The 26,006-nt window shown below is 51.1% G+C and overlaps 1 protein-coding gene across 9 annotated transcripts in view; it reads right to left on the bottom strand.

Annotated features, from left to right (window-relative positions):
* Positions 1 to 26,006, bottom strand: part of FMNL2 (formin like 2) — a 122,924-nt gene that overhangs the window by 31,180 nt on the left and 65,738 nt on the right. For 8 of the 9 annotated variants that reach the window (XM_064661744.1, XM_064661739.1, XM_064661743.1 and 5 more), the window contains exons 2-8: positions 24,109 to 24,192; positions 15,710 to 15,790; positions 12,600 to 12,676; positions 11,071 to 11,154; positions 8,760 to 8,912; positions 2,050 to 2,158; positions 914 to 990 (exon numbers count right to left, since the gene is read on the bottom strand). In XM_064661744.1, the coding sequence (XP_064517814.1) occupies positions 914 to 990; positions 2,050 to 2,158; positions 8,760 to 8,912; positions 11,071 to 11,154; positions 12,600 to 12,676; positions 15,710 to 15,790; positions 24,109 to 24,192 (665 nt within the window). Of the gene's footprint in view, positions 1 to 913; positions 991 to 2,049; positions 2,159 to 7,447; positions 7,746 to 8,759; positions 8,913 to 11,070; positions 11,155 to 12,599; positions 12,677 to 15,709; positions 15,791 to 24,108; positions 24,193 to 26,006 lie in introns of those variants that run through there. The other variant, XM_064661747.1, reaches the window with a different exon arrangement.

The raw sequence follows: 26,006 nt of genomic DNA, 5'->3' as shown, positions 1-26,006 counted from the left end.
GTCCCTGCCCAACCGGGACAAGGTTCATGCTCTGTCAGCCCAGAGCCTAAGCCAAGGCCCTGTAAACACACACAGAGTTTTGTTTAGTCATCTCAGCCCCCAGTTTGACCTTTCCTTGGAAAAATGTCTGTGCCAGGTTTGGTTTTGTAAGACAAGGAAAGGTTGAGAACTCCAGGGTCTGCTGGAAGTGGCTGCTGGGATCACAAGGCTGGGAGAGGAGGGACAGGGATTCACAGCCAGCAGTTCCACTGTGGAATCACATTATGGCTGTGGCTGTACAGCAACCTGACCCAGGACAGGAATGGAACCTTCTCCCAAGGAAATTCAAACCTAAGGATCCATGGATAACATTTCTAAGGAAGATTCTCCCTTTCTTCAGGAAAATCCCATGTTAAGCTGCTCATTATCAGGGGGGTTTCTCTGCACTGCAACAGAGCTGAGGGGCTTCAGCAGCTCAATCACAGAATCCCAGAATGCTTTGGCTTGGAAGGACCTTAAAGCTCATCCAGTTCCACCCCCTGCCACGGGCAGGGACACCTTCCACCAGCCCAGGTTGCTCCAAGCCCCATCCAACCTGGCCTTGGACACTTCCAGGGATCCAGGGGCAGCCACAGCTTCTCTGGACAACCTGTGCCAGGGCCTCCCCACCCTCCCAGGGAAGGATTTCTCCCCAGTATCCAACCCAAATTCCCCCCCTGTCAGTTCAAAGCCATTATCAAAGCTGCAGAATCAGCAGCTCCTGAACCCACTGGAATCAGACAACAACTGCTCATCTACCTGCACCACTACACACATTTAATCCGATTTTTGCCACAGGTTTGTGCACAAACACACCCTTTTGAAGGTGAAAACCCCTTCCCAAGTCCTCTTTACTCACCTGCTTGTCCAACTCTCCAAAAGCAAGAGCACCTACCTGGGGTTCTTGTTGTTCAGACTCAGGGCGATCTCGTTGACGGCGTGGGGGTGGGACATGACCATGTTGAATCCATACTGGGGACAGAAGGGAAAGGAAGTCCTGCTGCAGTTCTGACACCCCAAATTATTACTGAGAAACCCAACAAATCCCACCACCCTGACCAGACCCCCGTGGCAGTTTTTTAAGCCAAACAAAACCTCGTGGAGTTTACTGGTTAAACCGAAATATTTCATTGTCCCACTGTTCCTAAAAAACTTCTAACTCTGGATATTCCATGATCCTACAATTCCCTGCCACTAGCAGTGTTGAAAATACTCCTTTTGGCCATGTCAGCCAACAAAAGGGGTCTAAGAGCTGCTCCTACATTATTTCCAGCCCCTCTGCTTGTCCTTTTCCCCCTCCAGCCCCTTTTTAATTGTGACAGTCAAGAGCATGATTTACTCCCTAAAGAGGACTTTAAAGTTCAGTTGTTGTCACTCTCCAAAAATGAAAACAGAATTCCTTTGGAAGATACTCCACTGGTTATTAGGATTGTGGCTGGTCTCCTTCCCAATCCCTGGGAGCTGGTACCCGCCCCCAGGGCAGAGGGGGGTTACAAACACCTCCTACACCCCTCAGGAACTCCTAAGAAAGGTGTTCCCCACAGGCTTCCCTTGTTTTAGCAAAAAATCCCAAATCCTTGGAGCTCCCTGGACAAACTGCACAATCCCTGTATCCCACTGGAGAGAAAAAAACCCTCAGGAAAATCAGGTTGGCTTTGGTTTAGTTGGTTCACTCCTAGTTGTCCCATTGCCTTGCCATAAACACTTACTGAGGAAAAACAAGGATTCTTCTGGAAAAAAATCTCCTGCTTTTAAGCATTAAGACTAAATGCTGAGACTAATTAGAACCTGATTGGCTGCAGGTTTAATTAGTTAGTGCCCAATGAGCACATCATGCCCAGGCTCACCTGTGCCTTCCCACCTGCAATAAATCACCTGCACAGGTAAATAAAACTGTGTCCTGCTGCTTCCCATTTTAATAATGAGAATGGAAATATTTGCAAGGGTTTTACCTTCCAAATTCACCCCTAACTTTTCCTCCCCCCTCCCAACACCGAAAAAGTTCTGTGGTGTCAAAAGGCAATTAATTACCTGGTAGTTCATGATGGCCCTCAAGCACATGATGCAGACGTGAACATCGTCCTTTTTACTCACTAATCTGGAGTTTTTTAGTGTTCTTCGGCTTGGCAAGGTGTTGTACCTGCAGAGAGAAGCAGCTCTCATCAACCACAGGGCTGGTTTTAGGGGGTGAGAAGGAAGGAAGAGAAATATCCCTCCACTGGGTGAGAAGGAAGGTGTTTCTCAGGTGAACACGGGGCAATATTCATGAAAATAAAGCAGGAAAGGGGCTGGGATGTTCACACAAAAAATGCAGATGTTTGGCTCCACAGACCAGGAGCTGCAGTGCCAGTGCAGGGGACAGTAAATATTCATAATAAAGACATAAACAAGTAATACCACACTGAATTATTGTGATTCACTACTCTCTGACACAAACACCTCCAAATTCCCTCCCTTCAAATGTCCAGACCAAGAGGAACGAGGGGGGTCGTGGAGCTCTGCCCATGGAGAGCCCACAACCCTCAGCCTTCAGCAACTCCTCCCCTTGGCTTTCATTTTCCAGCAGTGCCAAGATGAAAGAAATCCCAAAATTCAAAGCAGGATTCAATCAAAAGCCTTCTTTCCCCCCCCTCCCATAAATATGAATGAATAAATCAGCTCAGGGCACTGTAGGAGGATTTCAGGGCTCTGGGAAAGATTGACCCAGTTTTGGCTGAGAACAGAGGGTGGTTTCAGCTGAATTTTGGGGAGTGGATCCTGTGGATGGGACCAGGATTGTGCCTTGGAGAACCAGGACACGATGAGGCTGATGGCTCCAAGCTCCTTGGCTTGGGGCTCTGCACCTGGAAACTCTGGCAGCTCCTGCTGGGAATGGGGCTGCCAAGGAGCTGCAGCCAGGACTGTCCCACCATCCTGCCTCCTTCCCCATGGATCAGCTCCCTGCCCACACACACCCTGCACCCAGGGACTCCTTCACTTCCTAAATGTCCCTTCCTGAGACAAAAGAGGAGCAGAGCAGCCTTCAACTGGGAGTCTGAACTGGGAAGTGTGGAATTGCTGCCAGTGCTGGCTGGAGAATGTGGAACCACACCACACCAGCCCATTTCAGACATTCATTTCTCCAAGTGACAAAACCCGGTAATAAAAGGATTTTAAAGTCATTTCTAGTCAGAGATTGTCCCTACAACGACTTATCTCAGCTTTAAATCACTAAAGACTGCAGACACTGTTTTCCTTTACATTTTAAATCAGCAGATTAATGAGATCTTAATCATGGAACTGATAGGAGAATAAACTTCCTCAGTGCACCAGCTCCTAAATTTCAGAATGCCTTCAGCCATCTGACAGTTAAGAAATGGGGGAGTCTCCATAAACTAATAAAAGATGATGATAAAGCCAGAATTTGGCATTTCCAGATTGGTCTCTTCCAACCCAAACTGTGATCCTCCAATCAAACCTGGGCACTGCAGAGCAATGTGGGCACCAGAAGGAAGGTCTGAGGTGAAGCCAACACTCCCTTCCTCCAGAGAGGTGGAAAAGCCCCACAGAAACCCAGCAGGGCTGCACAGATCCCATATGGCCCCCCCTGCCCCCAGCCAGGAAAGCTGCTGGTTTGGAGCCCGGAGATGTTCCCTGGGGGGATCCTCATGAGCAGCCGAACGGGCAAAGCCAGGGGCAGAGGTTGTGTTCTCCTCCCAAATCCCAGCTGACCCTCCCCCTGGGGACTGTCCCAAGGCACAGCTCCAGCCCTGAGCTCCTCTGCCTTTCCCACAAATCCCGAGGCAGTGCCACTCAGACACACATGGCAGGTTGGAGGGGCCCACAGTGGGTCACCTGCTCCAGCAGGGCCATCCCAGAGCACAGAGCACAGGAGTGTGGCCACATTGTTCTGGGATATCCCCACTGAGGGGGACTCCAACCCTCTGTGGGCAACCTGTCACCTCACTGTTCTTCCTCGTGTTCAGGTGGAACTTCCTGGCATCAGTCTGTGCCGTTCCCTCTTCTCCTACTGCCTGGCATCACCAAGCAGAGCCTGGCTCCAGCCCCTTGGCACATTCCCACTCCCACCCGTGTCAGTGTCCCGCTGGGGTGAGACCCAGGCATGGAATCTGCCCTGGAGAGCAGATCCAATCCCTACATTTCCATCCCTTCCCTTCCCCAGATGCAAATCCCCTCACATGGACCCGAGTGCCAAAAATTCACCAGGAGTTTTTGCACAGCAACTCCTGAACAACAACAACAGAGCCGAGGCTGGAGATGCTTCCCCTGCATCAGTGGTGCTCCCAACAATTCCCAGTGTTTCTGCTCCCTCCCCAGAGCAGGGCAGGCTGGTGGGAGCTCCGACACCTCCCTCCAGCCAAGGGAAGGGTGGCTGAGCTTCTCCTGCTTTTCCTTCATTCCTGGTTCCTGAACACTTGGCTGAGCCCAGCAGCTTGGATGACTCGTTGGGTTTGATTTCCTGTCTGCTGCAGGTCAAGGATTATGTCACCACGAGTATATTTATCCTGCTAATTCAACTCAGATGGTTCCTCTTTTTATTTCCTCGGCCCCTCCTTTAGAGGGGAACCATAAACCCCTTCTCCCAAAAAAAAAGCAGGGGCAGAGAAGCTGAGTGTGTGGAAGCTCCTGCAGTGGATAATGGGTTCCTCCTGCCACTCTGGACCCTCTCACATGTGGGGAAGGAGCTACTCCATAGTTTTGGGACTTTTTGCTGCTGGAGGATGGGGGGAAAAATGCAAGATCCAGGATTTCCACAGCTGGGATTCTGCAGCCATGTGGGAAAACAGACAACCATTAAACCCAAGGCTAATCCTGTGCTGAAATACAGAGTTTTAGGGTTCTTTTCTCACCCACATCTAACAGAAGAACTTTCTGTTCAAGAGTAACTCATTTATCATTTTTATTTCCCTAGGGACATGGAGATGCTCCAGGGCTGGAGCCCCTCTGCCCTGGAGCCAGGCTGGGAGAGCTGGGGAAGTTCACCTGGAGAAGAGAAGGCTCCAGGGAGAGCTGAGAGCCCCTTCCAGGGCCTAAAGGGGCTCCAGGAGAGCTGGAGAGGGACTGGGGACAAGGGAGGGAGGGACAGGACCCAGGGAATGGCTTCCCACTGCCAGAGGGCAGGGAGAGATGGGATATTGGGAAGGAATTCCTGGCTGGGAGGGTGGGGAGGCCCTGGCACAGGTTGCCCAGAGAAGCTGTGGCTGCCCCTGGATCCCTGGAAGTGTCCAAGGCCAGGTTGGAGCAACCTGTGCTGGTGGAAGGTGTCCCTGCCCATGGCAGGGGATGGAATGAGATGGGATTTAAGGTCCCTTCCCACCCAACCCATTCTGGGATTCCATGACATGTGCCCAATCCAATGCAGATTTACAATGCACCACATTAATTCAAATTACAGCTCTCATTTTACCTCATTTTCTGCTAAAAAAGCCCCTCATCTCTCCCCTGGCTCCCTGGAGAGCAGAGGGCAGCCCAGGATGGATCTCACCACCCCCCTGGCAGCTGGCCCAGCTCTCCATGGGCTGGGACTGCTGGTTTTCCTCGGGGTTGGGTGGTTTTTGGGTGACATTCCTGCAATTGGATTGGTGGTGGTTTGGAAACTGGGGGAGGCTGTATTATCAACGTCCTCCTGACAGCAGAAAGTGGCTTTAGAGGAGGAAGCTTTTGGCACATCCCACAAATTTGGGGTTTTTCTGATCCCTCAGAGCTGATCACAAACACGCTCTGTTAAATGAGGAAATATCTGACCAAAAGGATGTTTCCCAGGTCCCTGAGCAGTGAAAGTGTTAATGGCAAAGCCCAAATTAAAGGACTGCAGCACATGAAGCCGTGTCAAATTAAAGCCCAATTAGTGAAGGCACTCAAAGCCCATCTATGGATTGAGCTCCCTGGGCCTGGATCCTTCTCTCCTCGTGGAGATTTTGAAGAATTGAAGTTTCTCATTTCAATCCACATTAAAAACTCCAGTATTTGACTGGGAAGAAAGGGAATTTCTAATGGGCTGGGCCCCTGCAAAGGCTGCATTAATATTTATCTGACAGGAGACTCTGACTCTCAGCAATGCTCCCTCTCCCAAAAAAGCAGCAATGAAATCCCCCAAGCTTCAGCCCCTTTTTTATCCTCCTGCCCTCGTTTTGGAGTCGGTTTCCCAAATCCCTGTGCCTCCTCTTCAGGAAAAAGCCCTCAGTTGCCAAGGAAACCCAGAGAGCAGGGAATTGGCAGGGTTGAGCACTGTTCAAAAGAGCTCTGGGAAGGCAGTTGGAGTCGGGGTTGGAGAGGAATGGGCTGAGCCACCAAAGGGACACACAGAGCTCCGGGTCCACCCCAGGCCAGCTCCGGAATTTGGAATTATCCTGGTAAGATTTGACAGCCTTCTCCTTTCTCATCCAAGAGGGAGGAGCACATCTTTCAGTCCAGCTGGGCTGCCCCTGCATCCCTGGAAGTGTCCAAGGCCAGGCTGGATGGGGTTTGGAGCAATCTGGGCTGGTGGAAGGTGTCCCTGTCCATGGCAGGGGTGGAATGAGATGAGCTTTAGGGTCCCTTCCCACCCAAACCATCCTGGGATTCTGGGATTCCTCTCTCCCATTTCAATGGTTTCCATGACAAAGACAGAAGAGCAGCTTCCACACAGCAGAACCTACAGACACATCTGGGTGTCCACAGCCCAGAACCCTCATTTACCACTCAGTGGCAGGGCAGGAACCTCCTGGTTTTGCCCAAAAACATCATCCTGCACACCCTCCTCACTCGATGAGCACCTACCTTGCTCTCAGGAAAAGATTCTATTTCAATTATTTAGCAATTCCACAAAAAATACAAAAACCTTCTTAAAACCTCCCCACCTACCTTCAGCTTTTACTTTTTTAAACACACATCGTCCCCAGGTATTGAAAAATACACATTTTCAAAAACATGCATTTTAGAACACAGAGTTAAAAAAAACCCCAAACAACAAGAAAGACCAATCCAAATGTGCCAATTCCACACAGTTTCTGCCTAAACTGCCCCAGTGCTGAGATGGCTCTGGAGGGACTTGGCTGGAGAACAGGGTGTTAAATCCCATTTCTGTGCCGGTCTGGGGTGTGAATAAAGTCTCCATTTATAACAAAAAGATGAAGTAAGATGGACAAGGACCAATCTGTGTTTCAGGTATAAAACTAACACCACTACTTGCAGCATGACAAAGGGAACTCAGATCTCACTTCCAAGTCAAGCCCGTCTCACGTCCTCCGCGGAAATCCCGCCCTACGGAAGCCACTACTCTGGGAATTCTATAATGTGATACCCACACGCTTGGGATGCCAGGCACCCTCCTGGGGGGCAGCACCAATCCCTGTGGATATCAGATTATCTGGCATGGGGAGCAGTGCTGGCCCCTGGCTCCATGCCCTGCACAGCCCCGGCTCCGGAGGACCTTCCACTCGGGACTTACGGGATTTTCCGGCCGGGAGCCTCATCGGCAGCGCCCCAAGTGAAGCTGCTCCAGAGGCAGGTGGCTGACCAGCAGCTCTGGCAGCGTTTGAACTCAAGTTGCTCAGGCAGAGAAACCAATCTGATGGTGTGTGAGGGGAGGGAAGGATGAGAGAGAAGCGTTCGAGAGGGAGAAGGGAATGAAGGGGACATCGAGACGGGGAATCAAACAGGTGAGGAATAAAGGGAGACGTGAGAAAGGAAAAAGGATGGAAGGAAACGAAGAGAAACAATGTAAGAGACATGTAATGTATTCCCGACTCAGGCATTTCGAATCCCAAGCTCTCCTCCCAAAAACAGATGGAACCAGCACAGGGCTCTGCCATTCCTGTCAGAGCAATTACAGAGCAGAGAAAACAAAAAACACTCACAAAAATAATAAATCAACGGCTCAAGTGATTTTGCTGCACTCCAGAGCCTGGATTTCTTTACCAGAGCTGTGCCTGTCTCCTCCTCTCCACTGCCTGAGGGCTGGGAACTAAATTTTCCAGGTACTGCTCCGGAGCCACTCGGGCACTGAGCATCAACCCAAGGGTCAAGGTCACCTGCCTGGCAAAGCAAAACAACCTCTGCTGGAAGGAAAAAGCTGGAAACCAGTTCTCACTGGCTCCATCTTTTTTTGGACTCTTCTACACTCACAGGGCTTTGTAGCAACCCAAAAAAATCCCAAGTCAGCCAGCACTCCAGGTAACACTGCCGGAGTCTGTGCTCCCTGTGGTTTAATTAGTGGAGCATCCAAGGAATGGAACAGCCTTGTCTGTCAGCCACTCCTGGGAAGTGATCCTGCCTTTTCCACACATTACACAATAAGAAAAAGGCAGGATTGGGAAAGAGAGACTAGCAAAGCATGGGGTGGTGGGAGAGGGACACAGGTTTGAAGGATGGAAGTGGCCTTTCAAAAAAACAACGGCTCCTGTTGGTGGCAGCGTGGAAGGAACGTGCTGCTGGAAGAGACGGGACACAGATGAGAGCCCCGGACTGGCTGGGCCCATGGAAACCTTGAGACATGTTTTGGAGCAGAGGAATAGCTTCCCCTGTGCTTTGTAAGGGGTGGAAATGCATCCTCAGGCCATCCTGCCCTTGGGAATGGGCAGAGTTATCCCTGTCCCTTCCCCAAGTGTGTAACGCTGTCCCGTGTCACCGGCTGGGCACTTCCCACCTCACACCCCCAGCACAGCCACACGTTCCCTAGAAATGTCACGGCTCTGCTGGGAAAAGCAGGAAGGTGGAGGACACCCCAGTGGGAGAAGGCTCCCCATCCCACGGCCTCGTACCGGAGCGTGGAGTGCCGGCCCGAGCGGGAGGCGCTGTTCCCAACCGGGGAGGGCAGGTTGGTGCCCCTGTGCAGGTCCTCGATGGAGCGGCTCCAGGGCTTGGACTTGTCCATGGAGTTCTCCACGCTGTTCTCCAGGCTCTCAAAGTCAAACCTGAAAGGGAAGAGGAATTCCAGCACCAGGTCAGACACAAGAGATGCCCCGAGTTTTCCTTCCTGTGGGTTTGAGGGGAATCACAAAGTCATCGGACAAAGCCAAGTCTGACAAAATCAAATGAAAAGCCCTCCAAGACCATCGAGTCCAACCATTCCACCAGCTGTTCCAAGGGCCCTTCCCACCCAAACCAGCCTGGGATTGTGTGATCCCTGAGGCTGGAAAAGCCCTCCCAGCCCATGGATCCCCCCTGTGCCCGATGCCCACCTCGTCCCCCAGCCCAGAGCACGGCCAGGCCTTCCTGGGACACCTCCAGGGCTGGGCACTCCACCACCCCAAACATGTATGAGGTAAAGGGAATGCTAATGGTTAATAACATTCCTTGTGTGATCCAGTGAAATAGGGATGGAAAAGGAGAGTTAAAGACAATGTGGGGCTTGAGGGACGCAGCAAAGTCCAGGGAAACGGGATGAGCTCCAGAGGAGGAAAGGAAATCCCAGAATCACAGATTCTTTCAGCCTGGAAAAGGCCTCCAAGATCATCAAGTCCAAGCACTGTCAAGGCCACCATTAACCATGTCCCCAAGTGCCACATCCACGTGGATTTTCCACCCTTCCAGGATCAAACAGCTCCGTATTATTCCACCTCAACATTACAAAAATCCAGCCCTGGCTGCTCTGCCCATGGAACAGCTTTGCCTTAAAGGAAAGAGTGGGAATGCTGGGACCCCTCTCCACTTCATCTCAACAAACCAGTTGTCCAAGCACCGCTTTGGTTTCCTCCAACACCGTGTTGGCCTCACAAATCTCCCAGCACGTGCAATAAATCACCATCATCAATCCAGCCCCTTCCCTGCCCCTTGTTCTGCTATTCCAAGCAGGAATTCTTGTTCCCTTTACAGCTTTGGAGGTTGTTACTCACGTTTACCATGTCAGGGGGGAAAAACCCAGCGAGTCACTTGCGGGCATTTGTATAAATTTAGGAAGAGAGTCTTCCTCTAAACACTTCTTTTTGCTCTGCACAGTTTTTTCCAGTTAGTCACATTTTAAAACATATAATTTCCCCTCATTCATTTTTCTGCAAGGCCACCAAAAATCCCTTTTCTGTGCAATGATATACCATAAATGTGAGGGCAGCTTTGCTAAAAATAGATTATCAGTATCTTTAACCTAAGGCTTCTTTTTAGACACTTTTATATCAAAAAAATCTGCTACAATACCCTGAATTAATGTGGATATAATGCCCCGTTCCTGGAAGTGTTCAAGGCCTGGTCTAGTGGAAAGTGTCCTTGCCCATGGCAGGGATAGGCTTTAAGGTCCATCCCAACCCAAACCAGTCTGGGATGATTCCATGATAATAAATAAATTAATAAAATAAACAAATACTTAGATTTTTCTGCTGAAAATCTACTTCCAATTCTGTGATATAACAACTCATGAAAGCTCATTTTCCCACTCTGCTCTCAGAACATGTGTCATGATTTATCACCCACACAACTAAATAAACGTGACCCCAACTACCCAGATGTCAGAAGGGAAAAAAACTTGGTTTCCAGCCTTCCCAACTTGCAAAATGCCCCCCCTGGAATCCCTCCTGTTTTCCTGGAGCACATCTGCTGCCCAGGACACCCCCAGCTCTGCCTGGGAGCAGTGCCTGGGGTGTGGATGTGCCCTTTGAACACAGCAGGAACACAATTCCTTAGGGTTGGGCACCGATTCCAAACCTCTTTCCGAGGGAGCCTCCAGCCTTCCACACATTTGTTTTTTGCACCCCTGAGATGATCAGAGGCCAAAGCTAAAAAAATCTGTCAGTGCAGCCCTGGAGATAAAAAATCTCAAGGTTTAAATTCAGGCTTGGGGTGAAATAATTCCAGACTCAAATTACCATTTTCTCTGCTCTTTAGACCCAGAATCATGGAATTATTAAAGCTGGAAAAGGCCTCCAAGATCATCAAGTCCAACCTTTGAGCAAACACCACCTTGGCAACCAAACCACGTCCCCAAGTGCCACATCCACTCGTTTTTGAAGTGGTGACACCCCCACTGTCCTGGGCAGCCCCTTCCAATGCCTGACCACTCTCCCAGTGATGAAATATTCCCTAATATCCACCAGGATCGTGTATTTTCCGGCAGGAAAGCCCCAGGGATGTGTTACTCACGTGACTGCATATTGTGCAAAGGACAGGTACTCCACCAGAACATCCAGGCCCTTGTTCTCCTCATTCAGGAACTCCCTGACCCATCTGTTAAAAAAACAGTAGAGCCTTTCAGGGCCTTTGGGAAGCCACTGGAATTCCCAGATAAACTGGACAAGCTGCACCACTGAGCAAAACCTTAATTCTCACTCAGAAAAAAAAAAAAAAAGGCTTTTTAAAATACCCTTTATTATTTAGGAGACTTTAAAAAGCAGCCCTTTAAATGGCTTTACAAATGTACTAAACCCAGGGGGTTTTTTTGGAGGGATGGTCACCTCCAAACACACAAAGTCACAGGGACCTGGTTTAGTTTTTATCACATCTTGATCTCTGAAGGGCTGTAAAAGCCAGGAGGCAGCACAGCAGGAAAAGAATAATCTGATGGATATCCTGGATGTGCACCCAGCAGTAATTTTGCCTTCTCTTTTTAAAACCTATTAACCTGTTCCAGTGAATTTTGGCCCCTGAGTTTCACAAAAGAATTCAGAAAAGTCAATTATCTTCCTAAGATTTTGCAGATGCCAAGTGAAAGTTTGGAATTCCATCCATTTAGGGGCAAAGCCAGGGGGGCAAAGAGGCTCAGCCCAGCCCAGCTCAGCTCTGAACCCCAAGCAGGGCAGCAAACCCCCTGGGAGTGGGGAGGTACCACCGGAATTCCTGGGGATGCAGGGAGGGAAAGGGAGCCCCAATCTCCCAGGGTGGGAATTCATCACCTCTGAGTTATTCTGGTCTTCAGGCTTTGAATCTTTCTCTGTTCACCTGCTAAAATAACCAGCCAGGTGTTTGATAAAGTGGATTTTGAAGCTCATCCTTCAGCCCAGTGAAGCAAATAAAAGAACATTGGTCCTGGAGCCTCTTTGCTTGAGCTGGGGCAGCACCACAGCTGCTCCTGCACATCCCAAATCCATGGGGCATCATCCCAAATCCACAGGGCATCATCCCAAATCCACAGGGCAACACACTCAGGTGCCTCAGTGCTCTGCTGGGGAATCCTCAGTGTGGGAAAATGAGGTGGGAATGTCGATGGGAATGGGATGTCTGATAAAAAACTAAACCTCTGGTGATTCTTTGGCTATTTGAGAGGAATTTTCTGCTTTGTGGAAGAGAAACCCTGGTAATTTTACTCCCAGCCAGCTTCATGAATTGGACCATGTTACAGGTATTAAACAGCAGGGGGAAGTTATAAATAAATAAATAAATATATATATATTTAGCTCTATTATTATTCTAGACACAACCACGTGCTGAGCACGAGCAGAAGTTGCTTCAATGTCTCCTCAGCCTTCACAGAGATGTGGATGAACCTCTCAGGAAAGGATTAAAGCTGAATTATTCTCCTGAGGATGCCCAGCTCTGCTCAGCTGAGCCCCACAGGCTTTAACAATCAGTCAAGTGCCATCACTGCTCGACAGGCAAAGAGATGTTCTCTCAAAGACATCCATCAGCAGACGTGGAAAAATAAATCTGAGAGCAGAGGCACCAAAATTTCTTACCCAATGTGGTTTGTCCTTAAAGAAATCTCCAGTTCTCGCAGAACTTGAGTCGACTCTTGCACTCGCCTTCTGAACTTCTGGAACCAAGTGAGCAGCAAAAACAGCAATTAGAGTCATGGGGTGCTATTAAAGAATATCAACATCTCAGATTGAACAAAGAAAACAGTTCCCAGGTAAACTGAGAACTCTTCCAAATCCCCAGGAAGGCAACAACAACACTCCAGCAGTCAACAAAAACACGCGTGGAGAAACCACTTCTGTTCCCGGGGACGTTCTGGAGTTTCCAGGATTAAGAAAATTAAAAGCCTGTAGATAAATAAACATTTTTTTATGAAACAAGCTTTGGTTCAGCATCAAACTCTCTGTTGAGGGCTAGAGCAGATCCTCTCCTTCCTCTGCAAAACCAGGTGGAGAGAGAGACAACGAGGTCGCCTCCTCTTCCATCTGGAGAAGGATTGTCTTCCTCTGCCCTGCCCGTGGAAAAGTGCTAAAACACCTGGATAAATTCTGGCAAATCCTCATTTTTGAACAAGGGAAATGAGAGCCAAAGTGGATGAAGAATGAGAAGGGATATTGGGAAGGAATTGCTGGCTGGGAGGGTGGTGAGGCCCTGGCACAGGTCACCCAGAGAAGCTGTGGCTGCCCCTGGATCCCTGGAAGTGTCCAAGGCCAGGTTGGATGGGGCTTGGAGCAACCTGGGCTGGTGGAAGGTGTCCCTGCCCAGGGCTCAGACTCAGCTTCTCTGCACCTCTTTGATTAGCTCAGAGCACACAAACCCAGCACCTTCTCCCCCCCAGAGCTCTCACACTGTAACTCCAGCAATACAAAACCTTCCCTCCCCAGAAATGAAGGTCAAATATTGATGTTTTAAGAGGCAGATGGTCCATGGGCTGGGAGGGCACAGCAGGAACTGTCACCCCCAGCAAGGCCAGGCTGCTCTGCCACCAGAGCAGGGAGCAATCAGAGACTCATGGAATATCCTGAGCTGGAAGGGACCCACAGGGATCATCCAGTCCAACTCCTGGACCTGTACAGACACTCCAACAATCTCACCCTGTCCCTCAGAGTGTTGTCTAAACCCTCCTGGAGCTCTGGCAGCCTTGGGGCTGTGCCCTGGGGAGCCTGGGCAGTGCCAACCACCCTCTGGGGGAAGAACCTTTGCCTGAGATCCAACCTGACCCTGCCCTGGCACAGCTCCAGCCATTCCCTGGGTCCTGTCCCTGCTCCCAGAGAGCAGAGATTGGAGCTGCCCCTCCTGAGGAAGCTGCAGACCCCTGAGGTCTCCCCTCAGTCTCTTCCAGCTGAACAAACCAATTGCCCTCAGACCCTTAATGACTCAATTTGGTGCTTAACGAGCTCCAAGAGCCACCAAACTGCAGCTGCTTTAAAAAAATCGTGTCATTTCAACACCTTTTTATTCCCTGCTCCAAAACTCAGCTCAGCCAAAAAGCAATTGTTTTCCCAGGAAGAGCCATTCCAACCCCAATTAGGAGCTGGAACAACCCACTTCCAGCAGCCTGGAGCCACCTCCTCTTGGCCACGCCGGGGATCGGCAGCAAAACCACTGACACCACCTCAATCCCAGCAATAATCCCAGTAAGAGGAGCTCTCCCATCTCCATGTGTAAATCTTTCCATCCCACAGCCCGGGCTGAGGAAAGGCTGCGGGTGACACGGAACACCACCACGAAGAGGAACTCAGTGGGGTTATTTTTAGGCCCCTTTGGGTTTGTCATTGGTCATGGGACCCTCAGAGAGGCATCAGGATAAGAAAGGCCCCAATGTGGGCCTCAAGGGAGCAAAGCCAAACACTCCATGAACCTCAAAACCCCTCAGGAGGAAAAACACAAAGACCTTGTTTACCGGGTGCTCAAAACAACTCTGATCGGCCCCCGGCAAATCCAAAGGTTTCCAACTAAATGGGTTCCTACTAAATTGGCTCCTCCTCATGGTCAGAGGCTCCAACAAGAGGAGCACTGTCCCAGGGCACTAGGAAACACGAGCTGGAGCACAGGGCACTCCATGTCCCCTGCTGCCACCCCAGGGATGGAGCAGCACCTCCACGGAAGCCCCGTGTCAGGATCCGTGTTTTCCTGCAGGGCTGATTTCTGGCAGCACAAAGCTGGGATTGTTGAGGACGAGGCAGAGCCAGTCCAAGGCAGGATTGGATTTGCTCTGCTGCCTCTTTTTGTTGTTTTCCAGAGGCTCTTCCAGCTGTCCCACAGGATGTGAGCTGATGGCCAACGGGGTTAAATCCCAAAGGTTCAGCCATGGATTTCTAAATGGGATGAAAGTTTACTGACAGTCTAAAATCCTGGAGGATATTCCTAAGTTTGCCCTGTGAGGGACTGGCACAGGTTGCCCAGAGAAGCTGTGGATGTCCCTGGATCCCTGGGAGTGTCCATGGCCAGGCTGGAGCAACCTGGTCCAGTGCTCACAGCAGGGGGTGGAATGGGATGACCTTTAAGGTCCCTTCCAACCCAAACCATTGTAGAATCCTGTGATTCCATGATTTTATAACAAACCCACCAGAGCTGGGCTTAGTAATCTCAGAACCAGCCCCAAACACATCCCAGCACAGAATCCACACTCAGGGACACCCAAAGGTCGAGTGAAGTGTCTGAGCCTCCCACAAGTAATTTCCAAACTATTTGGGATAAAATAACAGGCAAAAGGATGGAGGAGGCTGTGCCATGTAAACACAGCCCAGAGGGGGTGAGCTGTGCCAGCTGCACTGAACCTCTGCCCTGCAAATCCCCAGGGAAAAGGACTCCAAACTCAACACCCCCTTCACAGAGCAAAGTGCCCTCAGACAGTGGTTTTAATCCCTGCCCACACAAGAGCCAGGCCTGGAGCCCAGCTCAGTGATAAATTGTCCCATTTTTATTGGAGCTGAGGTTGTTCAAACAAGTTGTGCTGTGTGTCAGATGGTCCTTTGCTTTCCAACATCTGCTGCCCTCCCCGAGCTGAGAAAACTGCAGCAAATTCCCAGTTCCTTTCTAAAGGGAGACTTTGCAGGGGATTTACACAAAGGCAGGAAGGAACCTGGACCCCCAGGACCATCCTGGATGAGGGATGAGGGACAGCAAGAGGAAACAGGATCCTCCTCACCTTCCTGGTGACTGCTGGGTCCAGATAGCCCTTTAATTTCTGGATGTATGTGTGTGGAGGATTCTTCACTTGGAATCTTTCCTGCAAAGGAGACAAGAATAAACATCAGCCACTTCAGAACATCTTTTGTATTTACTTATTCTATATATAAACCACGTGCACACACATATATTTGAAGACTATATAATTAGGATATAGTTTGATATGTACATGCCTTATATTCCTAAGGATGTAATTTATGCACATGCAAATAAAATATATTTATATGTATCTTGATAGTCTGAAATTGGATCTTTATATCAGATGCATAAAAATACATGTTACATATTCAGGGACAATTCTGAATTTTAATTACACAAACACACACATCTGGAGTTATGGGGTTTCTGCTCTGCAGGAGAGGAGGGAGAAGGGATAGAAAAGTGGATGCAGGTCCATGTTTGATTGAAACCATCACCACAAAAGCCAAGACACCTCTTTTATCACTTGGGAAAAGCCCAAAACCACATTGCATGGGCAAAAAGTCTCATCATTCCTTGTTGGGATCAGAGGAAGATGAACCAAAGAGCAGCATTATGAGCAAGAACAGTTTATCCCACCAAAGCTGCTGGGAAACACGAGCTGTTCCATGAGGAGTGAGCTCTGTCCAAACCTGTGAAGAGCATTACCAAAAGTCCTGATACTATTTGTATCTTGGAAGAGTTTTAAAACTATTCTGCCCCCTTCCCTTGAGGAAAGACCTCATACCAATTTCCTCCTGAAATGTCCCATTTTATAACTGTTATCTGAACCCTCCCTTTATTAGGTCAGGATGAAGTCTTGACTACATTATCCCAAAGCTATTCCAGAATGAACAGGACTCTTCTGCCCAGTCACCAGAACTGTCTGAACACCACAAGTTCTTCCTGTTTTTATCTTGCTGTAAAAAAAGTAATTCACGGTGGTCAGCAGGAAAAAATGAACACAGGAGCCTGCCCTGGTCCCTCAGCCCTGCTGAGAGCTCTGAGGACACGGAGCAGACTCGTCTTTCCTCTTTTCCAACCGAATTCTTTTTCCAGGCACATTCACACCTACGGGCCAAACACAGCTCTGGAATTGGCATTTCCTTTTTTTTTATCTAAAAAACAGTCCAGAAAATGCAAAGTTCTTCACTGACAGCTCCTCTCTGGCCACAGTGACACCGACAGGGCCTGTCCTGCTCCATCCTCCCCCGGCACGGTGTCCATGGCCACGATTTCCTCTTGGCTCCACAGCACGGATTCCTGGAGCCAGTCTCCTCTCAGATGGCTCCCATGGCTCAGACAGACCCTTTCTTGGAATCACAGAATCCCAGGATGGTTTGGGTGGGAAGGGACCTTAAAACCCATCCCATTCCACCCCCTGCCATGGGCAGGGACACCTTCCACCAGCCCAGGTTGTTCCAAGCCCCGTCCAACCTGGCCTTGGACACTTCCAGGGATCCAGGGGCAGCCACAGCTTCTCTGGGCAACCTGTGCCAGGGCCTCCCCACCCTCCCAGCCAGGAATTCCTTCCCAATCTCCAACCTAAATTCCCCTCTGTCAGTTTGGCAGGACGCTGCTGGGCCGTTCTGAGTCAGCCTTACAGCCCCCCCCGGACAGCGAGGTTTTACACTGGGCATAAATATAAGTTATTTAGCAGCATTTTCCACCCATTAACCCCTTTTAAAGCTCCTTCCCACTGGCAAACAGACAAAAAAGCACTTTGTAAATGAGAGTCTGGGCCATGGTTGGCCAGTAAAGAGCTGTGGAGGTACCTGGACCTCAGAGACCACCACCATTCCTCATTTCCCCCCTCAACAGTTCCATACGAGCTCCAGAGATGCTGCAGCACTTGAATAAGCCCATCATTTCCTACAGAACCCACCAAGGTCAAAGTGTTCTCGCTGTGCCACTTGGCATTCGTGCCCAAATACTGTTCTTTGCATCTCCCAGTGGTGGAGCCCCGAGCCAAAGGTCACAGAATGATCCCAGAAGGGTTTGGGTTGGAAGAGACCCGAAGGATCATCCACTTCCAACTCCCTGCTCCTCCTGACAGCAGCATCCCAGCCCACCAAGGCTCCACCTCCCCTCTCCCATTCACCCCTCCCTTTTTGGGGGGTTCTCTCCTGCTGGGTTTAGTCTAATCCTCCAGAGGAGCTATTTTGCTCTTAAGGATTTATTTCTCTTCCCAACTAATCAGCTGCTGAAGTGACAGGAGCTTTTCCCAACTGCCTGTTTTAATAGTTGGAGTCTTCAAAATGAAACGTTTCAGGAGACTCAACGAGCACATTTTGCAGTCTGGGCTGCAGATACTCAATGTTGGTGTTTATTTTCTTAAAACCTGGCTGTAATTATGTATTTATGTAATAATCTCTACAGCAGTTTCAGTTAAAAAGATGCTGCTTATTCCCATGGAGTGGAATCCTTTGGGCTGAAGGATTTTAAAGCCATTATCCACGAAGAGCAGCCACCAGCAATGCTTTTCCCTAACAAGGGACCAAGAACCACTTGTGGGAAACATCTCCTAGTCCTGGAAAGATTTTTACAGCCCCTTAAAGTGGTTGTTTGGTTTGGAAAGCCATGAGGGATTAGCCTTTAAAACTGCCCTTTCCTGGCTGTGATGACTGTCTGGGTTTAGCCAGCTTTGACTGTTTTACATTAGAGGCTCATTAAGAAGCTGCCAGAACCAGGGCTTGGTGCTGTGCAGAGAGGGCAGCCCAAGGCTTCCTGAAGCTTCTGGATCACCCTCAGTGCCTGGTTACAACTCTCCTGCTCCCAAAAAACTGACTGGGAGCTCCCACTGGAGCTGGGAGCTGGTTGGAGGCTGGTGCTCCTCTTCCCATGAATGCCATGGAGTTGGAGTCCTCTCATGGTCCTTCCCGGGAGCGTCCCCACGACCACAATTCCCAGCCAACACCAAGGCCCTGCTCTGCAAGACCACGTGCCTCAGAAACCAGAAATAAAGAGCTAAAAGTCCTTGCTTTCTCCTGCCTGCTCCCCCTCTCCACTCCTGGCAATTCCCAGCTGCTCCCTGGCCAAACCTGCTGTCGAAATCCCGATTTTTATGGCGAGGCTTTGACACTCTTTGAAGGAGGAGGGGGGGGTTTTACCACACACATATAAAGTTTAAACCCCAGCTCTGAGTGGCCAAACTTTGCTCAGCAAACAGCCTAAGCCAGGGGGTGACATCACGACTGGGACGTGGTGGCTTCTCCTCCTGGTCCTGCCAGGACTGAGCCGTTCAGACACAACAAAGTTAATCCATCCCGATGGAACCTGTTTTATCTCCCATGTGTGACTCATGTGAGCACCAACATTAGCTGCAGCCCTGAGAGAGGCAGAGCAGCAGTAACTCAGCACTGCCTTTGTCAGCCACCTACAAAGCAAACTAACTTAATTCCCGAGGATAAAGGTCCCTTTTTCACTTGGAAAATCACTGAGGATGTGGCTGCCCCATCCCTGGAATGTCCAAGGCTGGGTTGGACAAGGCTTGGAGCAACCTGGGCTAGTGGAAGGTGTCCCTGCCCATGGCAGGGGGTGGAATGAGATATCTTTAAGATCCCTTCCAACCCAAACAATTCCATGATTCTGTAATCCAGGGAAAGAGCATGAATGCAGCAGCACAACACGCTCCTGTGCCTCTTTTATCAACAGTATCCAGAATTAGCCCTTTCTTTCCAGATGGATTCAAAAAAATGGGGGCTGGGGGGGGTTACTTCAGCAGCCAAGAGGAAGTGCTGGATTTCTGCATTTCCTCTTCCACAGGATCCCACAAAGACCTCGATGCATCCCTTGGTCACGCGGATCTGGAAAACGTATTAATTCCGTAACCAGGAAATCGTGGCTTTTCCAACAACCCTTGGCTTCCAAAAAACATTCAGGACATTTTTCTGCATCAGCACATATGTTATTATCATCATTATCGTTATCCTTGCTAAGCTGTTTCATTCCTAGGATTCACAAATGCTCGGTGAGCACACGGAGCATCCGATGGGATCGGAACCCCACGGGCTGTGGGGAGAGCAGAGAGCCCATGGATGGAGATCACTGGGGAAGGAGATGGACAAGGCAGGGCTGGACACCAGTGTCTTCTCCTTCCTGAGGCACAAACACATCATAAAGGCAGTTCATAATTCCCACAGAGCCAGAGCGTGGCTCGATCCTGCCCCGAAATCCAGCCAGGCCCACCAGCAGGACAACATGGCACGTGAAAGTCTCCTCGTGGAATGAGACAACAGCAGCTGCTCATCTCTGCACTGATTAGGAGGCAGAATGAGCCATTTCCACCACAATGACTTTCCTGCCAAGCCAGGCCACCAGCACCTCTGGAAGGGACCCGGCCAAGCTGTGTGAGGGAGGGATGCTCCAAGGCTGGAGATCAGCCCCACCACACCGAGCCTTGGACCCCTGTGCCTCATCTCCAACCACTCCATCCCTCTGTGTTTGGTGTTCCTCAAGTCTGCTCTCAGGGCCACCCAGTCAGGCAAATGAAGCCAATGAGTGTCTCCAAGTTCAACAGAGTCCATTAAAACACGTTATTTTCTCCCCTGTATTTCCCCACAGCAGGGGAGATCCACTGAGAGTCACTATTTTTTTTTTAAAGCCTCTCAACCCAGAGGTGCAAATGCAGCCCTTGGAAAGAGATGGAAAATGCTTGGTTGGATATTGGCAAATTGGATCTCTGTTCCCCAAGGGTCAGTGGCACCCCATGGTAACACGGCCCCTCCAGCACATCTCTGAGGGGAGGTTTGGGGCTCCCCTGAGAGACTTGGGACAAATAGGTAGCACAACATTCCCACAAAACCCTGCTCCTCACTCCATCACCATCCATGGATCCTTGGGCAGAGCTGGGGGTTCACCCAGCCAGGGACTGGCACAGCACAAGCTCCTCACCTGGGGCTGTGCATCCAACATTCCCACACGCTGCCCAGGCACACGTGGAAACAACTCCTGACGTGGCACATGGAGCCCCCCCAGGGCACCCACAGGGGCTTGTCTGGGGTGAAATTTCCCCCAAAAGAGGCCTGGAGGGGTCGGAGCCCCCTGGAGCAAAGCTGAGGGGTGGCACAGGACCCCACCCATGAGCTGCTGGACAAACCCACCAGCACCCTGTGAGCTCCACGTGGCCCCCAGCCCCCAAACCAACCACCCTCCAAACCAACCACCCTCCAAACCAACCAGCCCCCAAACCAACCAGCCCCCAAACCAACCAGCCCCCAAACCAACCACCCTCCAAACCAACCAGCCCTCAAACCAACCAGCCCTCAAACCAACCAGCCCTCAAATTAACCACTCTCCAAACCAACCACCCTCCAAACCAACCACCCTCCAAACCAACCACCCTCCAAACCAACCACCCTCCAAACCAACCACCCTCCAAACCAACCACCCTCCAAACCAACCAGCCCTCAAACCAACCAGCCCTCAAAACAACCAGCCCCCAAAACAACCAGCCCCGGCCTCCTTTGGGAGCTTCAGCAGGTTCTCCAAGCCCCCAGTGGGGATATTGTGGGTGTGAATCACACCCCTTTCATTCCAGCCCCTCAATCCCACACCCCTCCCGTGCCTGCAGAGGTGAGGACGTGGTGATGCCCCTGCCACCCTTTGCCATTAGAGGGCAACGAAGAACCTTGGAAGATGTTCCCAACCTCTCCCCTCAGCATCCCTGTCCCTCTGGAACACCTCATGGCACCCAGCTGGGAGAGAGGCCTCGAGGACACCAAAAGAGGCCTCGAGGATCCCATTTCCTGGCTTTCCATACCAAGAATCAGCATCCACTTCCCTGCCTGGATCCTTCCCAATGCCAGCCCCACAGATGACCAGCCTTGACCCTCTCCAGGGTGGCAACAGGTTTCCTGGCTTTGCTCTTCTCCTCCTCCTTGCCCCCTAAGCAGGGGTAGGGAGCAAGCTCTGAGGACACCAGTGCAATGCTGAGATGCTTCCAAGGTTTACAGGCAAAGGAACACAAAATTCCACACGGGATGAGTCCTCCACAACCAGCCCTGCAACCCTTACAATGATTCACCAAGGAGCACATAATCCTACTCATGGCAGATTATTATGATTATTCTTATCATTATTATCATTACTAGCATCAGCAGGAGACCTGTAGCTCCCCACTCTTGTTAATCCCACTTTTGCAAAAGTGAAAGTTCCTTTAGGGGGCCAAACTCTCTCAAGATATTCTTCAAGATATCCCACATGCAATTGAATTCTCAAGATATTCCACATGCAAACATCCAGGATCTGATTTTCAGACTGTTTAGAAAATATCACTGCAGATCAATCTCTGGGTACTGTCTCCTTTCAAATATAAGCTGGAAACCAGCACAGGAGACAAAGAGTTATTTCCCTCAAGCTGTTCCATTCATTTACAAGCAAAACCAGGTGAAAATGGTGTAGGGGTTGAAACCAAGACAAAAAAAAAATACCAGTGAAAATATGTCCCCACACCAAACTCAGCCACTGTGCACAAACCCTGCTCCTGGCAGTGCTTTTGGCCCCGGAATTCCAGGGACACACAGCAATATTTCACACCCCATATGCTGCCTTTCCGTGCTTTTCCCAACACCTGCTCAGGATGATCTGATTTAGAGGGGCTGGGACTGACCCCAGAGAGCCCCTCTCTGCTCAGGAGTGTCCCCCTGGATGGCTGGACATGGGAAGGGTGGCACACGGTCACCTCCCCTCCTCCTCCTCCTCGCAGTGCTGGTTCCATCAGCCCTGAGCCGCTTCCCTGCCTCTCCAGGCGATGGGAAGCGGCCTCATCCCAACCCGGGGGTGGACTGCAGTTGTGCAAGGAGCTGTTGAGAGCCACAATTACTCCAGATTGCAGATTTCCTTCCCATCTGCTCAGCCCTCCCATCCCCGAGCTCGGCAGTGAATCAGCAGCAGCTGCACAGGGTGGATCAGCTCCGAGGTGGGAATTTGCACATCCAGGCTGGGATCAAACTGCTTCTGCCTGTCCTGCTGCCAACTCAGAGCAAGGGCAGCACACGGACTCCAGCACGGAGCTCACGCTTCCCTGAGCTCTGAAAACACCCAGGAAACAAATCACAGAATTACAGAATCCCAGAATTGTCTGGGTTGGAAGGGACTTAAACCTCATCCAGTGCCACCCCCTGCCATGGGCAGGGACACCTTCCACTAGCCCAGGTTGTTCCAACCTGGCCTTGGACACTTCCAGGGATCCAGGGGAGTCCACAATTACTCACAGTAGTTCCTGCAATTTTTCAGTGTCTCACTAAACCAACACTTTAAATAGGTCGAGCTTTACATTCTCTGCATAGAAAACTCACGAGAAAAGAGCAAGTAATTCTTCATTCAGCTCTACTTTAAGGTACCCGTGCAATGGTTGTAAACTGCCAGAGGGCAGGGATGGATGGGATACTGGGAAGGAATTGCTGGCTGGGAGGATGGGGAGGCCCTGGGACAGGTTGGGCAGAGAAGCTGTGGCTGCCCCTGGATCCCTGGAAGTGTCCAAGGCCAGGTTGGAGCAACCTGGGCTAGTGGAAGGTGTCCCTGCCCATGGCAGGAGAGTGGGACTGGATGGGCTTTAAGGTTCCTCCCCACCCAAACCAGTCTGGGATTCTACAATTTTTTCAGAGGCTCCACCACTGTATCAGATAAATAGGAAATGTCCCATACATGTATTTATCCAAATATTCCTGATCTCCCAGCATGACTCCTGCCAAACTCCCACCCTGGTATTCCTGTGTTTTATATTCCAACGAACCACCCTCCTTTCCCAGCCCTGGATCAATTATTTCCATCAGCCCTTCCTGCTGCACTTCCCGATTTTGCTGCTGGCTCCCAAATGCACATCCCACCTTTTTTACACTCCGTTTTCCCCAGCAATGCCACTTCTGTTTATGCACCGTGGCAGAGCCAACCTGTTAATTGCTGTGTGCCCTGCCAGGCCTGCCCAGCTCCCACACGGAGATGCCTCAGCATCTGTCGCTGCCTAATCCGAGGTTGTCTGCAGCCTCTGGAGGTGAACAGGAGTTCAGGCTGCATCACCAGCCCCCTGTGCCTCAAGGTGACAGCTACTGCTGGCAGGGACAATGCTGGGGATGTGGGGACCCAAATACTCCCTGGATTGAGAGAATTTGCTCACGACACAGGTCAGGACAGACCCGACTGAGAGGTGACTGCAGGGGCAAAATCAGCAGCACTGGGCACCCAGAGGACACACAGGGCGACTGTAACATCAGAGGGGCAAAAAGAAAGGAATCATTATGAGTAGTGACCGAAAGCAGAGCGGAAGGCCAAAGAAATGAGTGTTTCAGCTCCTCAACACTGGTCCTCGGGGAGGTCCCTTCTCAGCCCAGGGACGCTCCGAGGAAGCAGTTGGTGCTCTCAGTGAAAACAGCTCCCAAAATCCCCCCAGAGCCCCCTCACCTGGTCACAGATGAGCTCCCACTTCTTCTCGTTGTCGTACTGCCGCAGGAGCCGGGCCTTGTCGGGAGGCAGGTTCATGGAATTCTGTGGGGAGAGGGAAACACCCGTGAGGGACCGGCGGGCAGAACCACGGCGGCGGGGCTGCGGTTGGGGAATTGGTTCCTGGGAGCTCCTGGTGACAGAATTACTCAGAAAAATCTCCTCTGGATGTTGGTTTTGGCCCCAAAAGCACCAGTGAATCACGGGGCACCCGGGGGCAGGGCTGGGTGTGAGGCCACGCGAGGTGAGAGACTGAGGACCCGTCCTGAGCTCCAGTTTCCTTTTTTTCAGGAAAACGTTCTTCCCTGTGAGGGTGGGGAGGCCCTGGCACCCTGGCATAGGTTGCCCAGAGAAACTGTGGCTGCCCCATCCCTGGAAGTGTCCAAGGCCAGGTTGGATGGAGACCCAAGCAACCTGGGCTAGTGGGAGGTGTCCCTGCCCATGGCAGGGGGTTGGAACGAGATGGGCTTTAAGGTTCCTCCCAACCCAAACCATCCTGGGATTCTATGACCAGCCACCTCCATCCAGCAGAAAAGACAGGAATTCCCCGAGCTGCCACAGCACAGGAGTCACCTCCCATCCCAGAAGGGTCCCTGGGGTGCTCCAGATGTCCTTCCCTTCCCCTGAGCACACTCCTGAGGGACACACAGTCTCCCCTGCAGGCTGGGGGCTGCACAAGGCCACTTCTCTCCCAGCCAGACCATGAAATGCCATTTCATTTTATTCCAACAACTCTTCAGGTTGTTAAACGTCACCACCTGGACCTTATCTGGGTACCAGAGATCCCAGGGGTGGGACTGCTGCTGCCCAACCCCCTGAGATAACAATCCCAGCCTGGGAAGGCCCAGAGTCAGGAGGAAGGGGAGAGGCAGCAATTAGGTGATGCCTATCGTTTGCTGGCTCCTTTGATGTCAGCACAGATCTCCTTCCACCCTTCCAGGGGCACTTCTCCAGGGAAGGGTGGCACAGGCTGGCCACTGGCTCCCAAGGCAGCTTTCCACACCTGTGCTCCTGGAGAACTGGGGAATGCAAACCAGGAATGCAAGCACCAGGGCTGGAGAGGATCCCTATCAGCCCAGCAGCACGGAGCAGGGGCAAGTGCTTGGGTGGAAAACCTGCTGAGCACCTCTTGGTCTTCAGCACCTCTCGGTCTCCAGCACTTTTTGGGCTCCAGTTTAAATTCCCAGACTGGCCCCAGCTATGCCCAGTTAACCCCTGAGGAGCACAGTCCATCCAGGACTGCTCCCAGGGCATGAGGAAGAGCCAGCTGGTCCCTGTGTGTGTGGTGCAGCAGGAATCAATAAATCCATGGCTTGGCACCAAACCCTCCCTCCAGGATCACACCCCTTCCCAAGCTGTGCCATGGGCAGCCCTACAGCTTTATCACAAGAGGATCCTCAGGACCATCCCAGATCCACACCCTGCTACACCCCTGAGCCCAGACCTCCTCTGTTTCCTCACACAAACCCCATCCCAGGGAAGGGAAGAGGAGGGATGTGGACAGTCTGAGCTGCCACCAGTCCCACCAAGAGCAGCTGCCAGGGTCAGACATCCCAGGCTGCTCAATGGCACCTGGAAAATCAGGATTTCAATAAATCCCTGGCAGGACTGCAGGTGCCCAGGGATCCCTGTGCCAGGACATGGTTTGTGTAGTGCTGACCACACTGCTGGGCACCACAACAGCCGGGAGAGCCCTGAGGGATGAGGGATTGCTGAGAGGGAACTGGCCATCCATGGCAAAGATTCCCAGCAGGGTCTGGGTCCGAGCTTTTCCCTGCTCAAATCCCAGTGGCTGGGTCTGACACAGGACACTTCCCAGGGCTTTTCCATCTCAGCTGAGGGTCTCCCCACTCCCAGCC

The sequence above is a fragment of the Pseudopipra pipra genome, chromosome 7, assembly GCF_036250125.1.
Source record: "Pseudopipra pipra isolate bDixPip1 chromosome 7, bDixPip1.hap1, whole genome shotgun sequence".
Classification (NCBI taxonomy): Eukaryota; Metazoa; Chordata; class Aves; order Passeriformes; family Pipridae; genus Pseudopipra; species Pseudopipra pipra.
This window is presented reverse-complemented; position numbering and strand designations above follow the sequence as displayed.